The sequence below is a fragment of the Chelonoidis abingdonii genome, chromosome 4 (genome assembly GCF_003597395.2).
Source record: "Chelonoidis abingdonii isolate Lonesome George chromosome 4, CheloAbing_2.0, whole genome shotgun sequence".
NCBI lineage: Eukaryota > Metazoa > Chordata > Testudines > Testudinidae > Chelonoidis > Chelonoidis abingdonii.
In genome coordinates, this window is record NC_133772.1 from 78,065,720 (window position 1) to 78,082,846 (window position 17,127).

At 48.2% G+C, this 17,127-nt stretch overlaps 2 protein-coding genes across 4 annotated transcripts in view; both read left to right on the top strand.

Annotated features, from left to right (window-relative positions):
* The window catches only part of CRY2 (cryptochrome circadian regulator 2), a 208,057-nt gene that overhangs the window by 61,500 nt on the left and 129,430 nt on the right, over nucleotides 1-17,127 (top strand). The window lies entirely within an intron of this gene.
* Nucleotides 1-17,127, top strand: part of MAPK8IP1 (mitogen-activated protein kinase 8 interacting protein 1) — a 53,961-nt gene that overhangs the window by 14,357 nt on the left and 22,477 nt on the right. For all 3 annotated transcript variants that reach the window (XM_075065271.1, XM_032775099.2, XM_032775101.1), the window contains one exon: nucleotides 2,378-2,483. In XM_075065271.1, the coding sequence (XP_074921372.1) occupies nucleotides 2,378-2,483 (106 nt within the window). The remainder of the gene's footprint in view (nucleotides 1-2,377; nucleotides 2,484-17,127) is intronic.

Here is a 17,127-nt window from a genome sequence, read left to right on the forward strand (position 1 = left end):
AGTTCTGCAGCATTTGGAGTGCAGGCAGCCATGACCTTTTGAGAGGCCTTTCTGAGAGGTTGTGGATCTTGTAAGGGCTCCGTTTTGCTCAGCCACAAGGAGGTCTCTTTCTGTCTGCCTGTGTCCCAGGGCCCTGACTCTCAGCAGTGCATGAGAGGATGAGCATTAGTGGCAGATCCTGTCTGACCCTGTGTAACCGGAGAGGGAATCGATTCATGCTTTGAAGTTTAAAAGCTAGACCTTCTCTCCCCACTTCCTACAGAATAGCAGGCCGAGGGGGAAGCAGTTGGGGAACATGGGGTCTGGTTTCCCCCTAATTTGGCACCTTGTGCATCACTTTCACCTGTTCAGTGTGTGTCAAATTCCCCCAAATCAGAATGCCAGCATTTCATGCTCATTTTGTCCCAGTATGATAAGTGACACCAGGTGGCTGTAAGGCAGAGGAGGCTCAGGCCTGTGAAGAGGAAGCTGAGAGGGGGTATCTGTTGAGAGCAGCTGAGGAAGCAGTGCAAATGCTGACCTCTGCAATAAAGATCAGCTTAAGGGATGTCTGTGCTGCAGTCTCTCTTCCCCTCAGCTCCTGTCTACTCTGTGCAGATAGTAAAAGTCCCCGAGGTTTGCCCCAATACCCTTGCCCAAAATGGCCTCTTCCCCACTGCTGGACGCTGGCAGAAGGCTGCATGTGAAAGGGACCCTGGGTGGGGAGCTAGATCCTTAGAAATACCTAGGAGGGGAGATTACCCTCCCCACCCCTTTTCTGCCCTGTCTCTCTAGGAGTGGACAGATTGACATGCTCTTCCCTTGAATTTCTTACCAGCAGTGGGGAAGGACGTTTCTGGCTGCTGCCTTGGTGTCTCAGGAGGATTCAGCAATGACATGACTAGGGATAGGGTGGGGCAAGTTCCTGCCTTCTGGCATTATAACTCTGGATGTTCCGGGGGGGATACAAGGAGCATAAAAAGGGCTCCTGGGCATGGCTGCTACCTTGGCATCCAGGACCGAGGGGAATCTAAACAAACCTGGAGGGTGAGATTGGTCTTTCAAAGACTCTTGGCCTTTCTGAGAAGCAGTGGATTATGTAAGTGTCCCCCCTGCCCTTCCTCACTAGTATCATCTGGAACCCTGACCCATTCCCCTTCCTGCTCTTGTCCCACAGAGTGCCCTTGTCTTTGGGTCTGTTCCTCTCCACTCCAATATTGGGGCCTTTTCTTCTCCATGGACCATGTCAGCCATTGGGGTTTTCTGGCCAAAATCTCTGCTCCAGCTAGATTCAGACACTTATGATGAAAATGCTCTTCTGTATGAGTAGAGAAAATAGCCTGCAACCTTATCTACACACACAAGTTGCACCAGTTTAACTAAACTGGCTTAAAAACTGATTTAAGTTTAAACAGGTGCAAACCCCTGTGTAGCCGCTATGATTTCAGTTTAAGAGTCGTTTATTTTGGTTTACCATAATCTGTTTTTAAACATATTATTCTGGACAAAAAGAAGCCACTCGTAAACTAAAATAACAGTCTCTACAACAAAGTTCTACTAAATCAGTTTAAAACCACATCTCCAGTCAAAATGGTGCAAGTTTGTATGTAGATGAGACTAGAGACTGTTCAGTTTACAGACAAGCTAGATGAGAGCTATATGATGGAGGTATATAAAACAACAAATGTTTGAACAAGGGAAATTGGGTGCTCCTATTCACATGTGTTCAGAATACAAGAACAAGGGGGCATGCAATGAAACTGCTAAAAGGAAATACATTTGTAAACAAGGCACAATTAGCCTGTGGAATTCACTGCCACAAAGTACCACTGAAAGCCAAGAGCTTAGATGGATTCAAAAAAGAATTGAGTATTTTTATGGATAGTGATGTTAGATACAAAATGTAAAAAGGGAAAATCTTCTGTGTTTTAGAGCATAAACCAGCCACTAACTGCCAGTGGTTGTTTCCCCTGTGGGCAAATGATTCACATAATTGTCCACTATGGGGATTTCTTGTACTTTCCTCTGAAGCATCTGCTACTGACTCCTGTCAGAGTAAGTTACTGGATTAGATGGATAATCGTCCATCTCAGCATGTGTTCCTAATATAGGATCTTGTTCCTAAAATGTTAATTCTCTGGTTCCACCTAGCTATGCATTGTTGGTGGGAATAGGGGCAGGAGAATGCAGATTCTTCCTGCCCCCTCTACTTCCTTCCCCATCCCTTTCCTACTTTGAGACCCCTTGTATTTTCCTTTGTGTGCAGTGGCTGGTATTCTTTGAGCCCAGGCCCAGCAGCAATCTGTACCAAAGCTGATGCTGCCCAGACAGCTCTGTGGGCATTTGCTAGCAGGTTAGGTCTGTTTGGCAGTAACTGCATGGTCTTTGCCTCCACCAGGCTCACCCATGACATCAGCCTTGAGGAGTTTGAGGATGAAGACCTCTCTGAAATCACCGATGAGTGTGGAATCAGCCTGCACTGTAAAGACAGCCTGGCCCCCCGGGTAAGGATGCCAATAGCCCTTGGGGATGAAGTGGAGTGGGGAGCCAGGGATCTGGTGGGGGAGGGACAAAGTTGTCTGACTTCATTCTGAATACACTGGTGCGGCTTGTGGAAATTGCAGGTCCCAGCTTGTGGCCTGGCTGCGTGGATCAATATGGAGCCTGGCAACTAGGCCCTGCAGTATCCATCAACTGCATCCGTATGAATAATATGGCAGCATCAGGCCATGCTGTTGAATTCTGTGGACCACGCTGTGACCAGCACAGACACTTTTAACCCTAGCCCAAAGGAAGGCTCTCCCCATCTGACCCTGGCACAGAACCCATTAACTTCCCACCTTCCAGCTTGATGACCCTCTTGTCCTTTTTGATGCCAGTGCAAAATTCCATTATCCCTACCCCCATCCTCACGAGCTCTCTCCCCATCTGACCCTGGCACAGATTCCAGCCCAAGAGAGAGCTCTTTCAGTCGGGCCCCATTGCAGGCCCTGGTACCTAAGGAACTGCATGTGAAACCATCCCAGGTAAATCTGTAAGATTCCTGCTGATGTCCCTATGATTCCAAGGCACCAAGCTCTGGCAGTTCCTGTCAGCAACACCATGACTGTTCCACTATTAGAGTGGTTCCCTCTCACTGGGGGAGGGGGCTGAAGTGAAAGGTGAAAGCCCTTTGAGCAGTGGGAAGCAGGCCAGGGGATTTGCTATGTCTGTGCCTTTTCTGTTTCATTCATGGAGCAAGGTACTAATGAGCTAGCCTTCCACAGCTAGAATAAACCCCTTAGAGAGCAAGTGGAACACATGTCCCTGTCCCCAAGGAGCTCCATGCTGATCCAGGCAGGAGCTCAGGGGAGGAGCATTTCTGGAAAAGATCTTAGTGGGATTTGAATGCGGAGAGAATTGGACAGACAATGGAAGATAGGACATGCCATATTAGATGAGACCAGTGATCCTTGTAGTACAGTATCTTGTCTCTGATAGTGGCCAGTACCAGACACTTCAGAGCAAGGTGCAAGAAACCTTGAAAAGGACAATCCTGAGGGAAGCTTCCTTTCTACCCCATCAGTTAGTGGCTGGTTCAGCTGAAGCAGGAGGATTTATAGTCCTTATATGTTTCTAACCTTAGCTAATGTAACTCTGGGTGTTCCCATTAGCCATTTAAATGCTGAATCCTTTTTGAATATAATGAAGTTCCAAGCCTACAGGGCACACAGCCCTGTGTGAAAGGGCTATGGTGAGCATAGGGTAGTGGTAGAAATGTAAGTGGTGGGTGAAGGGTGATATTCTGTAAGGCATTGTAGGTGGGTGAAGAGCTGGAATCTGATGTGACGGATAGGAAGCAGTTGGAATGTTTTTGCCCTAGCCTGATATCCAGTTTCATAGTGGGCTGTCATACGTCACTGAGGAGGTGTGGGCTGCACAGACACTCAGCTCTGGATTTCTATTTGTCTGGCAACACAGTGAACTTATAAGATCTGAGGGCAAAGCTGCCTGAGGATCAGCCAAGTTTTTTTGTGGGCCAGTGGAAGCAATAGCAGAAGGTATATCAACCCCCTCCTTGATTAAGGATCATTCCTGCTGCTTAGATCCCAGTTGCTTCCTGTGGCTAAGAGCACTCTTTATTGGGCATACTCTGTATAAAGCATTAACAGATCTTTTGCCCGTGGCATCCTGAGGTGACACTGCTGCAATGCACTGCGCATGAGCGGCACCTTGGGAGCATTTGGGACCTGGCTTTGGTGCAGAATGCAGATGCCTTCTTATTAATCTGTGCTTCAGAGAGGGTGCATTGCACGGGTGGTAGGGGATCTCGCTGGTCAGAATTAGTTTCCGGGTAGAGTTGGAGGTGTTGCTCTTGACGTAGAATGGTTAGATTTTCAAAGGTATGTAGGGGCGTGGGATTTTCAAAAGCACTAAGGAAGTTAGATGCCTAACCTGCTTAGATGCTTTTGAAAATCCCACTAGGAGCCTATCTGCTTCTTTAGACTCCTAAACACCTGGCTCTAAGTGGTTTGGGACCTCTTTAGCAGTGAGCTACCTCTCTTCATAGGGTCCTGGGGCTGCTGAGATCTGCAGAGGTGCTTGAGCTTACGGCCACCTGGCTAAAAGATGGGACAGTTGTCAGAGGGGTTCTGAGAGGGCCCCTCAGCTCCGGAACTGACCTTCACTTCTCCCTTGATCTGACAGAGCCAAAGTTGCTTGACCTTCAAGTTGAAGGGCTCATGTGTTTTCTCTGGCCTTTGCGGAGGCGGTGTGGCATTGCAGGTGACAGATAAAATGGTAAGGCAAGACTTGGGAATTCCCGCCTTTGTTTGTATGTTAGAACTAAACGTTGTATCCGCCCCTAGCACCAAGAGGCTAGGTGCTCTATAAATGTTGTTTTAATCTTCTTGCTGCAGGAATTTGTATTAGCTGGAATCTAGTGATGTGCCAGCGGTGCAATAGTGGGTTAAACTTCAGCAAGGAGTTGGAAGTTGCAACATGCAGTGCTGCATGTCCTGTTGACTTGCACAGATTCTCAGCTCTCTCGAGTGCAGGTGAATGCAGGGAAAGAGGATGCAGACTGGAAATGTTTGATAAAAGGGGTGCTGACTACAGTGAAGAGACAGGTGAAATAAAAATGGTTGCTCTGAAACCTGTTGATGTGCAACAAGTAAATCCCTCACCAGCCTTAAATGTTCTGGGGAATGCTGAGGAGACCTGGAAAAGGTTCAAACTGCCATTTGAACTCTCTGTGAAAGCCACAGCGGCTAGTAAAATGGAGGATGGGTGCAAAATTGCATTGGTTGAGCAGTAGCAGAAACATGGGATGTTTACGATGTCTTTCATACTAAAGGGAAGAAAGCTTTGAAGAAGTAATATACAGGTGTGAGGAGCATTGTGACTTAGAAAAAATGTTCCATATGAAAAATGGATTTTCTGGGTAAGGAGCCACAAAGAAGGGAAAATGTTAAGAGTTCATCCCAGACTTAAAATTAATCTAAATTCACAAAATTGGCTTTTTATCAGGACTTCCTCATTACTGTTGGACCCCAAAACTCTTCAGTCTGTCAAGAGGTACGTGAAAGGAGCAGAGGGACATAGACCTGGTACTTGGAAAGGCAAGGATTAAGACTTTGGCCCCACAAAAACTTTTGGTACTTTGGAATCTGAAACACCTTAATGGGGCCTGTTTTACAGAGGATGGATGTCTTCTGAAAATCAGGCCACTTTAAGGTGTTTTACCTTGAGAATCCAAAAATGCAGGGCACTTTAGAGAATCTTGACACTGAAGCAGTTCTTGGCTATTGTTCATCTGCCATGCAGCGAAATGACTAGGAAGGTAAATACAGGCCAGCAAAGCTCAGTGCCAGCAAGGCTCAGTGCACCTGGTTGGTGGGTAGGTAGACAGGTAGGAAGGAAAGAAAAGCTTCAAAAATAAAAGGGTAAGAGAAACCAAACAAGGAAGGATGCAAGCAATGTGGCAGCTGCATTTAGCATAGAGAGGATATCCAGTATTGAGAAAATATTCAGGATATTAAAGGAGGTGCATATAGTGACACCCGTGAGTAAGGTTGCCCAACACTTGCCATTATAAGACCCTATTTGCAGTTGCTTATAACTTTGCCAAGCTTTAACCATATGGGCTGAAATTCGTCATGTTGTATATCAGTCTCAGGTTGAAATTTTCCAAACAATTTCAGCAAAGACAGTTCAGTGGTTTCTTGGAACAAGATTAGGGAAAAATTCATTGTTTTGCCCATTTATAAAAAAATTCTTACAGCCATTTTGTTAAGGAGACCTAGTGCCTCTGTACTTTGACCCAGAGACTTGAAATTTGTCAGGGAGGCCTTGGCATCAGGAATGTGCCTTTTGCTGTCTCCGTGAAGATCCACCCAAATTTGGCCAAGTTGTGAGCCTCTGGAAATCAGTTAGCTCAAACTCAATAGAGACATACTATAGAGTTTGGCAGCTAAATTCTCTGGAGATTCTGTGCATCTTGAGAATGCTCCAGCCCTTCAATGCTCATATGTGCCAACTGCCTTTGCATGTTCCAGCCCAGGACTACATGGGCTGAGCAGCACTTTCCCTGCAGCCAGGGGCCATGGTGTCTCAGGACTTGCAGCCAGGGCCATGGTATCTCAGGACTTGAGACATGAGAGCAAAGAGACACTTTTCTGTGCTCTCAATGCTTCCTTCGGTGATACCAAGGCAGCACAGATGATGAGGAGGAAAGAGCCTGATGGGAATGCAGAGGAATGAGATGCTGGGGGTGGTAAGGGGGGCAGGAGTATAAATTGTGATGTAGAGCAAAGAGAGGGTCCAAGGTTGAGACTAGGGACAAGGGGCTGGGATGGGGTGGAGGCCCTCAGACACTGATTTGGGATCCTGTGCACTGAAGGAGGCAGGGGACCTGTGGAAATAAATAGTATATGATCATGTAATTAAAGTGTGTATCATAAGGCATATGCACCAGGGGGCCAAATTAAGGTTGCACTGACAGTTCCTAATGTCTGAGTGCTGTGCTTGACTTTGCAACCATAACATTTTCTCAGCGTAGTGTTTTGTATGTCATGTAATGTATACACCTATAAAATCTGCAATAACCACTTTGTAAAAATGTGCATGTTAAAAGTGGAATCTGAGGATTCCTCTAGGGCAGTGTTTCTCAACCTGCAGCCCAATTAGCACAGAGCTGCAGCCCTTGTGACATCCTCAGGGCCATACAGATAGCAATGGATGCTGCCCACAATGGTAAATAGGCTGAGAACGAGAATGAGCTATTCATAAATACAACTAAGAAAGGAACCTTACACTCGGAAGAATGGCTACTAAAAATATGCACAAATGGCCTACTTGGAATGTACAAAAGCACCCCAGGAGCATAAGTGAAAGCAATGATAGAAATGGCAATAGAGAGGTTTAAAGGAAGTGCACAGCTTGACAAGTCAAAGGTGACATAGGGCTGTCAACTCCTGTCCCAGTCCTGGGGGAGTTAAGAGGCAAGACAGTAAAACAAGAATTTGTAGTAGCTTGTTGAAGAAAGCAACCAGGTGTTTATTTCTGCACATGAGATGCTTGGCTTGACCAAGGGTGTTAGGGTCACCAGACAACAAATGTGAAAAATCGGGATGGGGTGGGGGGTAATAGGAGCCTATATATTGAGAACAAAAGACCCTAAAATTGGAACTGTCCCTATAAAATCGGGACATCTGGTCACCCTAAAAGGTGTATGCCATAGGGAATCAGAAATTGAATAACAGGTATTAAATTTGAACTGGATGTGAAAAAGCACTAACTGCATCACATGAAGATGTGATCCCAGAAGAGGTGTCTCCTGGTGACAGGGCTGCCCAGAGGATTCAGGGGGTCTGGGGAAAAGCAATTTCAGGGGTCCCTTCCATAAAAAAAAAAAGTTGCAATACTATATTCAGGCCCCTGCAGAGCCCGGGGCAAATTGCTCCACTTCCCTCCCCCTCCCCCCGGGCAGCCCTGCCTGGTGATATAGATAGTTACAGGCAGTCTGGAGTCTGTTATACATGCCAGCAGATAAGTTCTTACAGAAACCAGAGAAAAAGTTGCAAAACATGACAGACACCATCATTCATAGAACAGGAGAATCAACGGACAGGATTCACTCCTTAGTAACTGTTGGGTGAAAAGGGAGGCTTGGTGTTGACCCAAGGAGCTGAACAAGAACATCACAAGGGGAGGTTATATTTGCCACAAGGAGAAAAACATTTGCTGAGATGGCAGGAACCAAATTCTTTAGCAAATTGGATGCATCAGCAGGATTTTGGCAGATACTTTGGACATAAAACTTTGAGATTTACACTTTCATTGAACCATTTGCCTGCCTCGTGAGGTTGCCTTTCAGAATATATTTGGCATCAGGAAGTATTTCTCTGCACAGTGTCCCAGATGCAGAAATGTCTCTCAGGAGTGAAAATGTACATTTATGCTATCATTTTTTGGGGGAGCTCCACTACTGAACTTCAGGGACAACTACAGAGGTGACTGGAAACAAGAAGAAGAAACAACCAATAGGGCCCAACTGTCCATTTTGAGTTACTGAAATCACCTACTGAGCAGAGAAGTGGACCACAAAAAGTGACAGATTCTCAGGAGTCAGACATTAGTGAATATGCAGAGACCCAAAGATAAATCATTCTGAGACTGCAAGCCATCTAGACTTTAGATCTGTAAGCTTGTATCCACCTATGCAGCTCAAACAACTCACCTAAGAACATGCTGCCACACAGATATAGAATGGATCTGCATGTTGGAGTATGACAGAGTTAGAAGATTTGTAATATGTACTGACTTCAGCATTAGTGCTGTAATGCTTCAACACACAGAAGAGTTCAAACACTCAGCAGATGTTTCAAAAGGAGCCATGGGACTGACGGCTGCCTGTCACATATGCTGCAAGAGCTATGACAGTGTCAGAGAACTTGCAAATCAAAAGATGCTAGGCCTTGTGTATGCCTGTACAAAGTCTCATGTCTTTCTATGGCTGTGCCTTTCAAACCTGAAATGGACCATAAAGTAATGACTGTGATACATAAAAGGAGGTGGAGAAGCACAGTCAAGAAAATAGCAATTACTGGCATTGTCAAGTAGTGGTACATGCACTATCAAGACCACATGCTCCACTTGCTGACCCATAAGGTGACCTGGAACAAGCCATGATAGTCCGTCTGAACCTGATGATAAAAGCCTCAGGCTGTATCACTAAGAATATGGGATGAACTAGAAAGAGGAAAACAGACTAATGATGAAATACTATGAGGAGTAATACAAGCTATAGGTAATGGATGGCGATATCCAGGGGCGGCTCCAGGCACCAGCAAAGCAAGCAGCTGCTTGGGGCAGCCAGCAGGGATCCAGCGTGGGAGCTGAGAACCAACAGGGGGCCCTGGGAGCTGTAGTTCCTTGGTTAGCTCCCTGCCTATAGAGCCAGCCTTGGAGGAGGGAAAGAACTACATTTCCCAGCATTCCCTTGGTTGCTATCAACAGGAGAGGGAGGGGGAGGGAGTACGATAGCTAAAACCTCATGCTGCAGCTTGCTGTGAATGGAGAGCTCACTGCTAGAGGGAGGTGGCACTGTGAATGGGGAACAAGTGTGCCCAAGAAGTAGAAGGCTTTGGCCCAGATATCCCCTTCAGAAGACATCCCCAGACTGGATTAGGGATACTGGTGTGACCTCACGTTGCACCGCTCAAAGATGGATTTGGTGGACTAAATGGACAGTGCTCCTCACTATCTGGCTATGCAGGGAGGGTATCTTGTTCCACTAGAATTTAAAATGAAAGTAAGGGAGGGAGGCTCTGGGCCTGGGCAGCTTTAGATACCGTCAGGCACGTGGAGGATTTCACTTCTGAGCCATGGAGCAGAAATTGACTTTCCTTCCAGATTTAGCTTATATTCAGAAGGTGGATCTAGCACTTGCCTTCCAGTTTGAACACCTCAAATTCAGGAGTGCTCAAGCTCAGTTTGGGCAGCTGTTACTTTCATTTCTCCCAATCAAATACACTGATCCACTGTAATTTGCTGTGAAAAGTAGGAAAGAATTGAGCAAGAAATGCTTCCCAGTGGTTTTTAGGACTGGAATTGCTATTTTCAACAGCCATTGCTCCTTTTTTTTTTTTAGTTTTATTTGTTTATAAGGAAGACAGTGATATTGCACTGGCAAATTCCCATAGAAACAAAGAGTGGAACAAAAGAATAATAAAGGCACCTCAACTTTTCCTCATTTATGGAGGACAGTCTGATAATCCAGATATCCTCCAGTCACACAAGCTGAAAATTGTTCCACTTTACTGGAGTTCTGTAACCATATGGGAACCAATCCTGTCTGTGCTCTGTGCACATCCAAAATTCCTGCTGAATGACCCAGCCTGGGAGCAAGCTACCAGTGACCCAGGGCTGGCGCAGAAGGTGGGTGGGGGGAGAGCCCAGGGCTAGAGCAGCAGGGGGTGTGTGGGTGGGGGAGCACTGGTGGGGGGGAAGGGGAGAGCCCAGAGCTGGGGCAGCACGGGGTATATGGATGGGGAAGAGCCCAGGGCTAGGGTTGTGGGGGGTGAGCCCAAGGCTGGAACAGCAGGGAGGTGTGGGTCGAGGGGGGAGAGCCCAGGGCTGGGGTGGCAGGGGGTGCAGGTGTGCGGGGGGTGAGCCCAGGGCTAGGGCAGCAGGGGAGTGCAGCGGGGAGCCCAGGGCTCGGGTGGGGGCAGCCAAAAATTTTTTTGCTTGAGGTGGCAAAAAACCTAGAGCCGGCCCTGGCGAAATCCGCACCTCTCTCACCCTCCCATTCCAACATACAGGTGAGCCTGCAGAGAAAGGTACATACATAGTCATTTCCACAAGTCATTCCCTCCAGTGGTGGGAGGGAACAGTTGGAGAAAATAGAGGAAACACTCCTGGGAATGACTAAACCAAGAAGAGCGGGACAAGTCATATTCTGTCTAGAGACAACAGTGACGTTGACAAAATGGTGAGTGTGTGTGAAACCTGCTGGAAGTACAGAGATGTACAACAGAGAGAACAGAGGACACAGACTGAGTTAGATTTGTTTGTTCTGGAAAAAAACATGATGACCTTATCGTAGACTATTTTAGCAACTTTCCCAAAGCTCGACACTTAAACGTATCACAACTTCAGTGCAATCTGGCTCGGTCCCATTAAATCAATGTTTGCGTATGAGGGAATTCCATAAAATGCCATGGTCTGTAGTAATGGACAGGGGCCATACCTCAAGAATAGAGAATTCATGTTGAAATTCAGAAGTTTCTGCAAATATAGGGATGGATTAGCAGAATTTAGAGTACAGTGAAGGACTCACTCAGAAAAGCAATTGATGCAAGAGCAGAGCCATCTTTAGCTCTGCTCATCTACAGAGCAACACCTCTGCAATGTGAAAAACCACCAGCAAAACTTCTGTATAATAGACATGGCCTATTACCAGACACAAGGCATAACCAAAGGATGGCAAATAAATTTTCAGCAGAGAGGTCAGACAAGTTAAAACCGATAGAAAATTATTAAAGAGGAAGAAGACCCTTATCATAGTTCTTTTGTTTTTAAATACTCAAAGACTATGTTTGAATTTAAAAAGATAGTTAGTGGTCAGCAGAGGCTGCAGTGATTAAAGGAATGTCATCTAATTCATATTTCATGATCAACAGAAAGTGAAAGCATTTTGCTCAGATGTCTTCTAAGGTGCCTGAGAATGTGGCTGAGAGAGCAAACAAGCAGACAGCAGAGGGAGAGCAGATACACTGGCTGTACAATAACGGACATGGATCCATCCTGTTCTGGACTGCATGAAAAAGACTAAACAAGCCATTGAAGAAATGGAAGGACATTTTGCTTTATGGTACATCTGGAAGACTCTTGAAATTGTCAAAAAGACTGTCTGAGACTTGTTGATAGCATAACTATATGTAAAAAGTTGATAATTCCTCTAGTTGTTAGAATTTTTTCAAGCAGGAAATTTAGTACAAAATTGTAAAGGGCAGGCCTGCTACACAGGGCCAGGGGAGCGGGGGGCAAGTGGGGCAATTTGCCCCAGGCCCCGGGCCCTGCAGGGGCCCCCTGAGAATATAGTATTCTATAGTATTGCAATTTTTTTTTTATGGAAATTGCTTTGCCCCAGGCCCCCTGAATCCTCTGGTGGCCCTGCTGCTACAAAGGGTTACGCTTCAGCAAGGAGTATTGTAGTTGCCATCCCTCCTGCAGAATACTATCCAGAGCCACACGGCCTGTTGACTCATGCACAGAGATGGGGAACCAGTTGCAGAGGCTGAGGCAGGAAATATAGCCAGGCTAGAGTACAGTAACAGTAATCCTGTTTACTGCATATGGGTTTTGACTTGTTTGTTAAATAAATAGGTTGCCCTAAACCTCTCTCACTCATCGCTGAATACTAGGTTCCCCTGCCTCAGAGACGGGCATCTCTGGGTCTAAGGGGGGGCAATGGGTCTCTGCGCGCTACCCGCACCCAGAGCGCCGATTCCGCAGCTCCCATTGGCTGGGATTTTCAGATTTTCAGAAGTCCTGAGCAGCTACAACTCCCCTTGACTTCAGCTTGACTTCAGCTGCAGTTGAAAATGTTGCCCTTTTGTTTCTATCATAATGCCTTTGAGAAGCAAAGCTCTACTCCCGCTGTGGTCCACCATTCTTCTCCTTATGATAACGTAGTTCTTGGAAATGCCCTGAAGGTGGCAATGGAGGCCAGGAGCAACAGGTCTAAGGCAGGGGTGGGCAAACTTTTTGGCCCTATGGCCACATCTGGGTTATGCAACTGTATGGAGGGTTGGGTAGGAAGGATGTGCCTCCCCAAACAGCTTGGCCCCCCCCCTCCCACTTCCTGCCCCCTGACTGCCCCCCTCAGAACTCCCAAACCATCCAAATCCCCCTGCTCCTTGTTCCCTGACTGCCCCCTCCCGGGACCCCTGCCCCCATCCAACCTCGTCCCCTGACTGCCCCAACCCCTATCCACACCCTGTCCCCTGCAGGGGCTGCTCCAGGCAACAGCACAGCAAGCACGTGCCTGGGGCAGCCAGCCATGGGGAGTGACTTGCCGGTCACTGTGAGGTAGCAGTCAGGCTCCCTTTGGCGGCATGCCTGTGGGAGGTCCGCAGGTCCCGTGGCTTTGGCGGCAATTTGGCGGTGGGTACGCCAAAGGCACGGGACCGGCAGACCTCCCACAGGCATGCTGCCGAATCCACGTTACCAGTGGACCTCCCACAGGCATGCCACCGAAAGCCGCCTGACTGCCGCGCTTGGGGTGGCAAAATACATAGAGTTGCCCCTGGCCGCCTGACAGCCCCCCCAGGACTTCCACCCCCTATCCAACTGCCCTCTGCTCCTTGTCCCCTGACTGCCCCCTCCTGGGGCCCCCAGTCCATAACTGCCCCCTAGAATCCCACCCCCTGACTGCCCCAACCCCTATCCACATCCCTGCCCCCTGACAGGCCCCCCAGGACTCCCACTCCCAGCCCTCTCTGTTCCCCATCCCCTGACCGCCCCCCCAGAATTTCTGCCCCATCCAACCACACCCTCGTCCCTGATTACCCCCCAGGACTCCCTGCTCCCCACGCTGCCCTGTGGGAGTGGTGGGCCAGAGTGCGGCCTGCGCAGCGGCGTGGCTGTGGAGGAGAGGGGACAGCGGGGGAGGGGCCGGGAACTAGGCTCCCTGACCGGGAGCTCAGGGGCCGGGCAGGATGGATCTGGCCCATGGGTCATAGCTTGCCCACGTCTGGTCTAAGGGGACCCTGGAATGATGCCAGTATCATTCATTGGGCCACTGTGCCAGTACAGCTGATGCTAGGGTGGTGAGTACGGCAGGCAGTTGCCTTTCTCAGGCTGCTGGGAATTACGAAAGGGGAGGAATCAGGGGTAAAGTCTGGCTTAACATATTAGAAGGAATTACAGCTCTGCCATTTTGGAACTGCTCAGCATTTCCTGCATAAACTCCATTTTATATAAAAATAAGCTGGAAAAATTGGCGCAGCTGCATGCTTTGTCCCTGTTTTTTCCACTGTACCCCAGCCCCTTCCAACTTGCAGCGCCACTGGTCACAACTACCATCCTTATGGCCTCGAAGAAGCAGGCAGCAGCCCAGGACTGGGGGACGTGGACACCTTCTCACAAGGTTGCAGGGCAGGGGCCTTTACTGTTTTACAGACCAGTTAGCTGTGGGACCTGTCTTTGTACAGCACCCCACTAATTTACACTAAATCTCCACTTCACTTGCAAGAACCCCTCTTTCTGAGGCTGCAAGCAGCAGCGTCACCTGTCTGTCTCCCCTGCTGCCTTAGGCCCCAAGCCATTAATGATCACCATGGCTGCGCAGAGTCCCACAGACTTCAGCAGGGCACCACACAGGTGCATCTGCCTGTGTGTATCCAGTTGCAGGATTAGGGCCTTAGTACTGATGGATGTTGGCTCTCTCATATATGCTTGCTCACATCCCCATATGCTCTTGTTTGGACTCAGTGGTCTCATGATCCATGCTGCTCCTCACTAGTTTGGAGGCGAATCCCTCTGTACATGGAAGTGAGGTAGTGGAAAGGCCAAGCCTAGAGTACAGTTCAAGGATCAGTGATGCTCTCCTGTTTGCAATGTTATGGGGAGGAACCTTGAATGGCTGTGTAAACAGAGTCCTCCCAGTAGCTCCTGGTATAGTTTGTGCCAATGCTATACCGGGCCTTGTAGATTAGGACTGAAACTTTGCATGTAGGGTGGTTTTCAGTGGGAGGCCAGAGTGATGTGCTCGCTGTGGGTACTCACATACTCCCTGCCTCTCCCCTGCCCTTCTTGACTGAGCCAGTCTGCTCTGACTTACTGGGACTCCACTCGCTGCCAGGTCTCTCTTTTGCTAGATCTCCCTTCATCACTGGGTATCCCCCAGTTCAATATAGCCCCCAGGGGCTGTCCCACCCTCTTAATTGGTCAGTGAGAGCACCTGTGCTGGCACAGGGGCACTGAACATACTTCGTTTACTGGGACCAGTCACCCTGTGACACTCTCCTTCCTGTATGCTTACACCCATCAAAGCACTTGTAAATTATCAGCTCCACACTCTCCTGGTTGTAATATAGTCAAATTGGACAGACTGAGCTTGTTCTTGTTTTCGGTCTTGGTACCAATATTGGTGCCAATCATCAGGGCATCAGAGTGCCTTAGAACACCCCAGAACTATAAATACAGTCTGTCTTGGTTTCTTTGTCCCAGTTGGTTGGATTCTCTTTTTAATCATCCTTTATTTGTGCAGATGCCAAGTTCATTCTGCTCAGAAGGCACCAAGACTCCTGGTTTTTCTGATCCCTTTCAGGAGTGACTCCCACAGCTGCAGAAAGAGCTCTGACCCCTGTGACTGCAGGTCTCACCTCAGGATTGACAATTCCACTCTCCAGAGGACCGTGGCTGCCACATACCATCATTATCTCAGGGGGTGAGGGCTAGTCTGAACTGGATTGAAACCTTGAACTGAACTCAGCATTCAGTGTAGGGTTAGGGCACTGAAATGATGAGTTCTCAGTGGCCTATGCTGCTGGGTAAGCAGTTGGCTGCACTTTGAACCAAGTGGAGCTGCTTAAGATAAATGGTTTAATTCCTGTAGTGTGTGTGGCAAAAATCAAGCCTTGAGGTCATACCTGGGTGGGTCCCTGTGGCCAGCAGGATGGGCTGAAATCTCCTGAACAGGCAGAAGTAGGAGAGAGCATTTTACACAAAGAATACCAGCCGTGAATCCAGCAGGACTCCATGACTGTAGGCAGACCTGACATCCTCTAAGCAGCCACCTGGGATACAAGGAGGCACGATGGTTGCAGTGGATTTTTTGACGTGCTTCCATCTCTCCATGAACATCAATTCCATCTTGCTTCATATGTCAATCTCTCTCGCCTTTCATGTCTCTGCCAGGATCCAAATACAGCCGCCCATAAAATTCTGGCAGCGGTAGCTGCTGCCATCACACACACCTAAGATGAGGTACCAGGGGACTGGAGGCATCCAGGAAAGAAGCAGGTATCAGAGGGGTAGCTGTGTTAGTCTGGATCTGTAAAAGCAGCAAAGAATCCTGTGGCACCTTATAGACTAACAGACATTTTGAAGCATGAGCTTTCGTGGGTGAATACCCACTTAGTCGGATGCATGTAGTGGAAATTTCCAGGGGCAGGTATATATATGCAAGCAAGAAGCAAGCTAGAGATAACGAGGTTAGTTCAATCAGGGAGGATGAGGCCCTGTTCTAGCAGTTGAAGTGTGAAAACCAAGGGAGGAGAAACTGGTTTTGTAAGAGAGAAGCAGGTGTTTCCTGGGAGAAGGCTGCAGTCAGGAGAGCAGCAAGAAGGGTTTGCTGGCTGGCATACCCAAGCCAGAGCCAGAAGGCTGATGGGAGGGGAGCAGCAGAGGAACTTACCTGTTGGCATATGCTGGGCCAGAGAGCTGGGCCCAGAGGAACCATGAGAAGACTGAGGGAGTGAGGGCTGCTCCTAGCAGAGAGGCTATGGGGGTTCATGCTGGGAAGTGGGGGGTTTGCACTCCAGTTGGGAGGGCTGGAGTGGCTGTCCTGGTACAATGGCAGGAGAGGACTGCCCTGGAGAGCCAGACTGTGGTGAGGATTGCTGGGGCTATTCTGGAGACCCATGGTGTGGGGAGGGATGTGAGGGCTGCATGTGGGACTATGCTGGGGAAGATCTGAACTGTGGCTGTGGGACTTCTGTTATGGTTTCTGTATATAGGACTTCCATAATAAATGAACCTCACAGGGGGAATGTTTATACTTGGGAAGACTGGGCAGTATTTCTGGGGACTTAGAAGGAGAGAAACTGAGGCTGGTGCACTTATTGTGCTGTGGCCCACAGCAGGAGGGTGCTCAGGGCAGGCTGCCCTTCTGACAGAGAGGAACTATTTCTATATCAATGTATGCACAATAGATGTAGGTATCTACCCTGGGCCAAGCTACCTGTACTAATATTTAAAATCCAAAGAGACAATGGAAAAATTCTACCACCTACCGTCCAAAAGCTGGAAACAAGCTCTGCTGCCTCCTGTGCAGATTAGGGCTCTTTAACTAAATAAGTAAAGGTATAGCTGGCAGAATGGGCTGAAATGGAGAAACTCCCTGGCAATGAAATGCATGAGTCTGTGGAACAGTCTCCG